Source organism: Nothoprocta perdicaria, unplaced genomic scaffold, assembly GCF_003342845.1.
Source record: "Nothoprocta perdicaria isolate Ctin4 unplaced genomic scaffold, notPer1 scaffold_48, whole genome shotgun sequence".
Classification (NCBI taxonomy): Eukaryota; Metazoa; Chordata; class Aves; order Tinamiformes; family Tinamidae; genus Nothoprocta; species Nothoprocta perdicaria.
In genome coordinates, this window is record NW_020455732.1 from 3,492,102 (window position 1) to 3,503,204 (window position 11,103).

Here is an 11,103-nt window from a genome sequence, read left to right on the forward strand (position 1 = left end):
AAGGAAGGAAGGAAGGAAGGAAGGAAGGAAGGAAGGAAGGAAGGAAGGAAGGAAGGAAGGAAGGAAGGAAGGAAGAGAATCATTATAAAAAAAGGCTTTCTTTGTGTTTTTTTTTTTTTTTTCCCCCTGGCATTTGACACAAGGAACCTGTCTGGAAGCCATTTTCCTATCTTGATTTTTCCCCAAGAGAGCAAACTGGATAAAACAGATAAAAGTAACAACAAAAGAAATATTTCTCTTTTGTGTATGTTTAGGTTATAAAACGATGGAGTATTTCTTCTAGTGGAAGTGATAAAACTAACGTTAGCGTAAGTCTGACTTCTGTTTTGCATTGAAGAACTCTGTAGACCAGTCCCAAACCTTTCCATGATGCATGACTCCAAACATATTGTTTCACCGGTAGGAAACTCCTGGTCTTGCTGGCATGAACAAGGTCATAAGGATCCTGGAACCCTTGAACCTTTCACACATACTATCACAGAGCAGAAGGGATTTCTCCTGGGTTTAGACCATCTGTCTGACATGCTGCATCTTTGATTTCATTTTCAAATAAGCAACCCTTGAATGATCACCACAAAATCAAGCTACCAAGCCTGTCTCCAGCCCTGGCAATTTCCCGGCCTCTCTGGGCAGCATGACCCATTGTCCTCTATTCTTTCCATTTTATGATGTTTATCTTAATCTTCTTGCAATTCATCTATGCTTTGTAAACTCTAAGGTCAGAAAGCTGCTGAGACTTAGACCAAATGTCAGTTAAGGAGAGAATTCTTTTGGGAATTCCTAGGAGTGCTGTTGAGCATTCTTACAGTTGCTTTGGTTTTGGGTTTTGTTGTAAATAGTAGTCCTTTTTGTACTCATATGCACTGTCCAAAATTGATATCTCATCATGCTGGATGTGCAGTTCCTCTCAGACGCTCTTCTACAATGTATGATTTGCAGAAAGCACGAATAGAGTAGCAGAGTACCAGATACATCATATGTGATTACTGGCTAGAACTTCTTCAGACTTACTTGTAAAACACAATTTTTAGGAAAACTTCAGAAAAGATTTGAAGATTTGTATAATCAGTGCTTTATCAGTAGATATCTCCCTGACTGGAGAATCATCCTGACTCATTTAAATTTCAGGTAAGTATTACAGCTGTGTAAACTTTAAAGATAAAGACTGCCCTTCACTCATCATCCCAGAATGATTATTGGCAGAGTTGAAAGCAGAACTAGGGATTTCTGTGTACTTGAGATATTCCACCTCCCTCACCTCAAAGGCCTTATCAGTGTAGGAGGGACCCCCATGAAGGCAGCCAAAAGCCATGAGGGCTGCTCCCAGCTTGTTGCTCCAAGAAAGGAGCATCTGGAGTTCCCGTAGTGTTGGAAAGCATTCCTAGGGAGCTACCAGCCTGTGTTCAGGAAAGCACTCTTGCCATCCCTTGTCTCTGCTCCTCCAGATATGGAGCAGATAGGAGAATTCTGCTTTCCCCTTACCCAGTGGCCAGGGAATCACTCCCTGGGGCCCCTCTACTCCGTTGCCCTCAAGGGAGGGAAAGAGCACAGGAGTGAAAGATCTCAGAAAATCTCTTTTGTGACATGAGGAGGGGAAAATGGATGCAAAAAAAAAGGGTGTGGAATTACCAATCCCCATGACAGGCTGTCAAGGACAGATACAACAGAAAGAGAAATAGCCTGATGGCATCAGAGCATCCTGCTCCAGATCCAACCAGGAGAGCCAACCCCAGAGGCTAAACAAGTTCTCCTGGTAAAAGCACTGTTCTCATGAGACATACTCAATGATGTGCAGCTATCTCAGAGTAGCCTTTTTTAATTCATCGAACTACTGAAACATTCATAGGATCCCTACGATTCTGCAGAAGCCATTCTGCTTCTAGCAGATGCACGTAAGCCCTTAAAGTGGCTGCAGTAGAGGTCAGGAGCCTAATCCAGACCCTGTCGAGACTTGTGTGTTCCCACTGTCATCAAGTGACCTGTCATCAATTTACTAATGAGCAATGTTACCAAGATAGTAGGTTGAGGTAGGTGATTAGGAGAACAGGGATACTACCTGAAATGCAGAATATTCGGAAACTTGACCATGTTTAAAGGAGTCCTAAAAACATTTTAGCACCAGTGCTGGCTGCTGTTATTCTGATACATAATGAGTCTCACACTCTTGTGTCTGTAGGAACTAATCAGATACATAGGCATTGTTGCCCAAAGCTAATTTTTAAGCAGTAGGGAATGGTTAATATTGGCAGATTGAAATACAACAAGTCCTAATGACTGCAAGTTGAAGGTGTCAGGCTGGAAATAATGCAGTAACAGACCTCTGGAAGACCTTGCCGTGGCCTACAGTAAATTTCCCATCTCTTGCCATCTACGAGTTCAGATGCAGCAAGGAAAAAGAGATGACGTTTGAAAAATCTGCCAATAACTCTAAGAGAAGTTACAAGGTTGTAGGCAAGAATCCTTTGCAAGAAAGGACAACGAGATTCTTTTGCTTCTGTTAAACCAGACTATTCCCCCTGCAGGGACATGTTGCATGTAAAATGAGTAGTCTCAGGAACAGCTGGGTGCACTTTGCTCATTTTCCTCACAGCTGCATTGCAGCCAGCCCATGTGTGGAAATAGCACACTGTTGCTCTTTCAATTTATCCCAGACCAAATTGGGAGCTGATGAGCAGAAAACTGAGTTGTCATTTATGAAGCTTCTGATAAATGTGAATATTTATTCCCTGGACAGTTTGGGTTTTTTTGTTTGTTTGTTTGTTTTTATGTATATATTTTTTTAAGCTATGAAGCATGGAGAGGGCCAGGGGCTTGGAGATAATCACAATAGGATTTGCATTGAAAAAAAAAAATGCCACCACAAATCCAAATGATTAAAAGAGTTAAAAGCTCTCTTGGCATCTGGGATCCACCAGCTTTCACTTTTAAAATTCAAGTAAGAGGGATTGAATGGTTTCCCCCAGCCTGTTCCAAAAACTGGGCTCTTTGCTCCCGCCTCAGTCTGAGCTGAGGCTCAGCCAGCTTGAATTCATCAAAGCCATCAGGATCTTCACATATCTCTTTATAGCTCATGTAAGGCTCATTTCTCTGCCCGAACGGCCACATGGTGAAGTATCAGGTTGGTACTGACTCAGACTGCAAAGTTCTGCCTTTTCCAGCACACTCAACTCTCATTGAGTTGTTTTTCAGTCACCTTCATTCAAATTACTATAAAAGAATCCATTCAGTGACAACTTTGCTTCTAGTTTGTTTTGCCTCTCAATAGCTTTTTCTTTGTCTTACCATCTGCAGACTCAAATATGCATTTTTCCCTGCTTCCCCCTAAGTACATGAACTTCCTAAGTTCCATATTGTCAGTGTAGGGCATCTCCAGCATTGCTCTTCTCTGTAAGTTAATTACTAAGTAGATTGCTGTGCTTGCACCTGAAATCAGGAGAGGTCTCCATACATTGCAACAGCATGGCATCAAACTGGAAGCTTTGCAGCCTTTAAGGTAAGTGAGGGCTTTGTTTCTGCTGTGCTTAGCTTTGAAAGCCACGAAAGTGACACTCCTGCCTCTTCTCTTGGTGGGAGTCCTTTGATCCAGTTCCATTACAGAAGTTTGAATTGCATACATATTCCTCTCTATTTCTCTCGTTGCCAGTGTCGAGCTTTGCATTTGTTTCAAACAGCAGCTCTTTACATGTGTCAGGGTCAGCAGAAGCCTTATGCAACAAAGCTCTGCAATTTTCCATGGTTTTGCCTATTCTTTCTGATAACTCTAGAGCTTTTCAGCTCTCTGCATGTTGAATGGATTTTGCTTTGGCTGGACCCATGTGTTAGAGCCCATATACAGGCCTCTGAACTCATTCTGTAGCTTTGCATTAGGAGGTATCACAAATCTGTTTGCCTCTTAGTCCTGGCCAGCACTTGCTCTAAACCCAATAGAAAAACCCATTTCTCTGTCATTTTTAGCAGCCCTAGCATCTAAATTAGAAATACTTTCTATAATGAGGAGTACAGGATTACTACCATTCCACAGCTTATCCCAGTTTCCTTTTAGACAACGTTTCTGCCTTAATGGCTCCCTGTTCTCTTCTTAAGTCTTCAATTTTCTTAGCCTTCCACTTTAGATGCCAGAAAAAATGTACCCATTCCACCAAAACTGGCTTTGGCAACTGCCAGAGTAGCAAGAAAAAATTGATCACATTCTAAGGAAAGGAAGTCAAATACATTTGGAGCGTGAGATTTCTGTCATGGGGAAGGCTGAAAAGCAGCACATTTGTGTCTGAAACTCGTCAAAATTTCTAAGAGAAACTCTTTCTCCCCAGCTTGAGCTTGAGTCTGTATGTTTTCAGACCCTGAGGAATGGTTATAGCTAATTACTAGTCATAGCTTTGTGTCTCCCTGGCACATTCTGCTGCATGATGGAATTAATCCACTTGTTTGCTGACTACCTGGCTCGGGAGCAGGCAGTCGTGCTCCGGGGTGGGAAAATTCTACATTCACCCATGGGAACAGCCTTTTTCTTCTCCATGGGCTGTGGTTGGAGTTGTGGGAGCTCAGAGGGTGATTTCTGTGACATATATAGGCCTGCTGCCCAGGGAGGAATTTGAAAATCAAGAGACCGAGTTCACACCACTACTGGCCATGTGTCCATCTGCAAGGAAGGGAAACTCCATATTAGGATATTTCTTTTGTTCTGTGCTTTTAATATTCTCTGCTCTTCTTAAAAGCTTTGGTAATTGACAACTGTTAAACGATCAGTTAGAGCATCTTTTTTAGGGAATGTTGCATAAAATGTCATAATTACTACAATAAATTCCACTATGAAAATTCCATGAAAACTTAATTCATTCAACCATAAACCATCTGTCAGCTATCTGCTCTTCCATGTACCATCAATTATCTATTCAGCTCCTCTTGCAGATCATCTGATACTCGGTGCCCTAAGTATCAGTCATCAGTTACCTATTATTGCTCAGAAAGATCATCTTATTCTCAGTGTCCTCAGCATCAGCAGTCAGATGCTTTTGCCTTCTGATGATAACCAGCTATCATCCACTCCATAAACAAAACAGTGGCCACCAGCAACTCATTTTCTTACTTCTAAGACCCAGGGTCACAATTCTTACCTGTTTTATTGAGAGAAATTTTCCATGGCCGCTGGAACCCTTAAAGGTTCCAATTTCCAGGCATTTGAGATCCACAGGAGATCTGGATACGTGGTAGATTTTTATGGCAGGATGACCAGGCTAGCAGCAATATAAATAGCTGCTCAGATTGGTTAATCAAAGTACTCTAGAAAAAAAATATATATATATACTTGGAGTTCTCTCATGTAGTCCCTGGTTGCTCCATGAGGGCGTCTTCAATACTTCTAGCAATTTGGAAAGCACCCAGTTCTCCATATCCAGCAAGTGGAGTGGTCGTCTTCCAGACCATTGCAGCCATTCTTATTGCCATTGTCCACAGTAAAACAGAACAGCCACACCCTGCAGATGGTTGAAGGAATGAAGAAAAGACTGTGAAAGGGATTCCTGGAGTGGCTCCTACTGCTGACATGCCTGAATTTGCTGGCTGCTGTTCCTAGGATCCACTTTTTTTATGGAAGTGTTTTCCCTTGTGACTGATTCAGTGCCTATTCATCTTCATTTGCTCATGGTCTCATGGGACTTTGGGTCACAGTAACCCCTGCAGATTAGACTACCTGATCTTCAAAGGATACAGAAGCAGAAGATGCACTTTTTTAATACCATAGAGTATGTGTAATTCATGTTTCCTAACAGATTTGCATCAACACAGGTTGAAATCCCTGTTGCTTTTTATTTTTTTTTCAGAATGAAAATTTGAATAAGAAGTCAGTCACTTCTTTTTATACTTGTTTTCTCTTAAATGAACAAAAATAACATCTTTAAAGAACTGTAACATAAAATGAAGGAACTGCAAATATGCCTTGTTCCGAAGGAACGGAAATATTTCATTTTATAGAAAAACAGGGCAACTTTCTTATTTCTAATCACTTTTTGTCAAAATTGATCCAAAAATCAGCCACATTTATCTTTTTCACATTTATCTTTGACACTGACAATCATCAATGTCATGAGGAGAGACCATTTGGGTCATGAAATACTTTTCAAGTTGATGCTAGAGGCAATGAAAACAGTCTGTGAGTAGATGTGTCCGGTGGAGTTGCTCTGTAAAAAGCACTGGATTCCTCCTAAGGTTATTAAAAGTAACTATAAAATTAGGGTGTTAAGAAAAAAAAAAAAAGACAAAAAAGACAAAACAGGGAGATACAGCTTAGCAGCTTTCACATTTAATTGCTTTCGACCAAAGTGTGAAATGAAAGTGCTCTTACAGCAATCAATCTCCCACACTATGTGCCTCCCTAACATGCCGATGCCTCTCCTAAGCAAAAAGAATCACACCAATATTGAGGTTCTCTCCAGCCCATGCTGGATGAAACGAGGTCCATAGCAAGGACTTCAGAGGCTGCACAAAGCCAACGTCTGGGGAGATGGCTCCATGCACCACTGCTTCCATACCTTCCATAGACACTTTGCATTCAGCATGTGAGACTCATTGCATTGCCAGCACTTGCTTTGGATGGAGGTGTGGATCATCTCAACCTTTTGCCTCTGGTTAGGGATTTGGGGGAGCTGTGTTGGCACAGCCTCCAAAATGTCTTTTTTCCAAAATCCTTTCCCATTAAGGTGCAACCAAAATACAAGCAGCGGACAAGAGACACACAAGGATGGTAAAGGTCTCTGCTTGGTCCTGATTGCAAGTTCACAGCAGGTCTTACCCCGAGTTTGGCCTTGGACGTTCTCCCATCTTCTCACACATCTGATAAAGAAGCCTGTGCAGCCACCCTGGCACCAGGCAAGAGCTGAGGAACATTTCCCCTCATTCCCGATGAGCCCAGGAGCGTGTCAGCCAGAGCAATGCTTCTCTCCCTTTGAATTATTGGCAGAGCAGCCTCCGTGGCTTCCAGCTCCCATCCCAGCCTGTTCCTGGCTGTCTCTGAGGCTCCAGGCCCCAGGCCAGCTCCAGCTCATTTTACACTTGGATCACACAACATGCTCTTCAGGTTTTGCTTCTTTTTTGTGCCTGCCTAGGCTTTGTCTCCTGCCCACAAGGACTGTGAGACCCCACAGCAAGGCCAGAAGACAATGTCCAAGCTGAAGTGTGAGCCTGGTGGCTATTTTCTACATGTTGCTCAAGTGGCTGAGACCCAATCTGAGCCTTTTCCATATGGAGGGAAAGGAAAAGGGCACTGATTCCCAGGGTGCCCCTTGCCAAGAAGAGAAGAGTTTATTTTATCTCCCAACATCCTGGCCAGAACTCAACCCGACTGATTACGTGTAACCTACTCAGTCCTTGGCATACTAATGTTTGTTGTTTTTGTTGTTTTGTTCTGTCTTCCCTTCTTACCAATTCCTAATGTCCATTTTATATGACTTTCAAATAATTATCGCCACATTTAGATGTTGTTCCTTAGTGTCAAGTTGGCTAGAGGCCCTTGTAGATATGAACTCATAGTTGGTTTGTGTTTTTTTTTCAATTTCCCTCTCTAGACAGAATGACATCTTCGGTCAATCGGTGGCTCAAGAGGGGCCCCTTTGTAGGAATGATGGTGAACTTTGTTAATTTTACTGAGTGTATGTGATCCCAACTGGGTGCATCTTCACACCATGAAGGAAAGACTATGTCAGGGTAGTGGTAGTATCAAGGGACTATTAAAAGAGAGATTGGTTGGAAGAAGAACCACCTAATGCTGAAGGTGGCTGCAAATAGTGCCATCAAAGAAGCACTTTGATTTGAGAGAAGAGATGGAATTATTTATGAGCTTCACTCATATAATCATTTGTTCTTCCTTCTGTTAAATAATGCAGCCCGGGACATCACTAACTTTGAAAAATGTAGCTTGTGGTACCGTGGTAACTGCAGTAGAAAACAAAATATTTGTTGTTGAAAGTGGCTGGCCTGACTGAGCTTTTCTTCCTATTCCTTTCCCATGACTTCTAATTCCATTTCAGTTTTTGCTCTGCTTGTGCTACTATGTGTGTGTGTGCTATATCATTTCACGACAGATAAATAGCCTGTAAAAATTTTGTAGATAAAATTTCACTTTAGCCTCAAGCTTGCTTCATGACAACACATACAGAGAAGGAAAATATTTCAGTTCTTCGAAATAATGTCTCTTCAATAATATCTAAAATAGATAATGGAATAAATCAGCAATTTTGTTACCTTTCCTGTTCTATTAATTGTAATTGGCATTGTGCTACATCATAGATTAATATAAGAATAATATAAACAGCGTAAGAAAAGTTTTGTGTTGTGGAGTTCAATGAACACTGCAGAATTCCAGTACCAAAGTGTTTTGCCTTTTTCTGAACAATATTTTTCCAAAACTCTTTTTTAAGCAATTTCTTTTCCAGGTACTTTATTTTTTTTTTTCCTCATCTAGAATTAAAATGGAAATAATTTCAGAATATTTACACCTCTCTGTCATTGAGGAGAGGAAATTGTTTAGCTATTTCCAGCACTGGCTGCTACCTGGCCACCCAACTGCTTCACCCAGAGCCTTCTGCCTGAGGGCAGGTGCCAGATGGGGACTGCAAGGACGTCTTCAAACACAGAAGTTATATAAAAAGCATAAAAAATCTGGAAAATCAGAAGTTTCAGTGGGTGCTAAAAGCCATCCTAGTAGTAGTCATAGTTTCCAATCATCATAACAATGTGGAAGCAGGATTAATCACAGATTTATTCCTTATTAGGAAGGGACAGGAGCATAACTCAAGGCAGGAGGAGAAGCCCATGGCATCTAGGCATCTATCTAGACAAGCCTAGAGGTAAATGCCTACCTGGAGACTGGAGCATTCTCCAGTCAAACTATGACATTGCAGTCCATTGGGCAGCTCCATCTCCCTATAGTCACTACCTTGAGCACCAGTGCGAATCTGTGGAGCAACCTGGGCTGCATGGACCTCCATGCGTGTCTGCTCACCTTCTCCTGAGACATGGTCTCCCCTCATGTTCCTCAGCACATGCTACCATCACCATTTCCCCTCTCTGCAAGTCTTGCCTTTTCCCTTGGGAGGGTAGTTCAGGAGAACTTTGTGCTGCTGTCACATACAGGGAATCTTTTCTCACTCATACTGAGTGTGGGGATTAAGTGTGAAAAGCATCACACTTGGTGGCCAGAAAAGGCTTAGTGGAGCAGCTCATTCAAAATCTTTGCATGGAATCCCCTTCATATATGCACTTAAGAAAACCCTCGTTTTACAAGGTCCCAGCTGTCCCCGATGTCTTGTCTCAGTGTGTGCCAGCAGAAACATTGGAAGCTGTTCTCCAACTTGATATCCATGTCAATACACTAATGGGAAGCGAGACTCATAGCAGTTGATAGAGCCTCGAAGGCTTGATTTGGAGTTGATGGAAATGCTTTCAGTTGCAGAGCTGATAATCCAGCTCTTGGATTAGGATGGGTTCACCCACAGATTAATTAGTATGTTTTGATGTGATTTTGTAGCATATAAATAGCTGTGGTACAGGGCAAAAATATTTGCATCACTATAGTCAATGTGTCTTTTAGAAGACCTCCTCATAATATAGATTTCCTTGTGGAATTTTTATCTGGAAAGAGGGAAAAAAAAAGAATTCAATTCTCATAGTCATTTTCAATTTTTCAAGGGAAATGCAAGTGGCAAAAACCATCATCTGAAAGCTGAAATATGTAGGCCTTGGACATTAGAGGCAGCAATGAAATGTATATATTTCCTTACTGAAAATAGACAATTTACACACCAAATGCAATTTTCACTGAAACCTCTGTTTTCCTTTCACCAGGAATTTCATGTGAAAATCTGCCTTTAATATAAAAGTAAAGAAGCTTGAGTGTTGCAGGAAGGGAAAAATGGTGTTTGTTGCATAGACACTGACCTGTTTCTTTCTCTACTTTTCTTCCTTTTCCTCCCTTCTTCCTCCTGCAGCAAGAGAAACAGCAGACACCAAACAAGAGACCCTGGGAAGGAATCAGGAAAGTCCAGTCTCCGCCGTCATGGGTTAAAAAGGACATGGAACCTGTGGCACAGTCTCCCTTAGAACTCAAAACTGTGGAGTGGGAGAAAACAGGGGCCACCATCCCGCTGGTGGGACAAGACATTATTGACCTTCAGACGGAGGTCTGAGCGGAAAAAGAGAGAAAGGGACTGCTATTTTTTTTTTCCAGAAAACAAGCAAACAAACAAACAAACAAACACAAATTAAAACAAAAACAAAACATAAAAAAAACACACACAAAAAAAAAGACAAAAAATAACAAAAAAAAAAAAGAGATTAAATTAAATGAAACCGAGTGAGAGAAGTGTTTGGTTTCTTTTGAAACCTTTGGTTAAATGCAGTAACTTTTGTATCGTTCTCAGCAGAGAGAGGGGGAATATTACTTTATAGAATATAGTAGCTGTAGGTTCAGACCAACATGATCTTTCCCGGGTAGGACTGGAGAGGGAGTGAGCGTGGAAAAGAACCAGGAGGCTGGGAGGGCTGCCAGGAATGGGCCCTTAGAGTGGACGTGATTGCCAGTGAGTGGACGTGATTGCCAAGGACACCACATGGCAGAACGTTCATGAACATCGGTTTGGGCTGCAAGGAGAACATGGAGATTGACCCAGCAGGAACTTCTTTGGACACTCTGCAGCCATAGGTCTGGGTGAAACGCATCCTTGCCCCGACTGGAACATCGCTTGCTCATCGCAGGCTCAAGAGCACCAGATGATCTTCACCCCACAACCACAACGGAGAAGACAGGAAAGGGAACTTGCCCAGGGCACCTTGACCGAGAAGCATCCTCTGCATCGCTCAACATGTCCTGGTAACCAACTCGTGGGGCGCCCTGGGGACACAGCGGTGACAGACCCGTGGCCCATCACGGAGGTAAGATGGAGCATCTCCCCTCTCGTCACGAGTGTCACACGCAGGAGGACTGGACACCTCCAACGCCTGCTCGCCCCATCTCCAGGGAGAGGGTCGAAGGCATCGCAGGAAAAAACAGACCAACAACAAGAATGTAGGTCATTTCATTGACTGTTAAATAGATAAACTCAGCAGGGGCCT

At 42.3% G+C, this 11,103-nt stretch overlaps 1 protein-coding gene across 1 annotated transcript in view; it reads left to right on the plus strand.

The window, feature by feature from the left end:
• The window catches only part of ADGRB1 (adhesion G protein-coupled receptor B1), a 256,076-nt gene extending 245,864 nt beyond the window's left edge, over positions 1-10,212 (plus strand). Inside the window, exon 31 of the mRNA XM_026047133.1 lies at positions 9,981-10,212. Coding sequence (XP_025902918.1) covers positions 9,981-10,178 — 198 coding nt within the window. The 3' untranslated portion in view covers positions 10,179-10,212. The remainder of the gene's footprint in view (positions 1-9,980) is intronic.
• Positions 10,213-11,103: the final 891 nt, after the last annotated feature.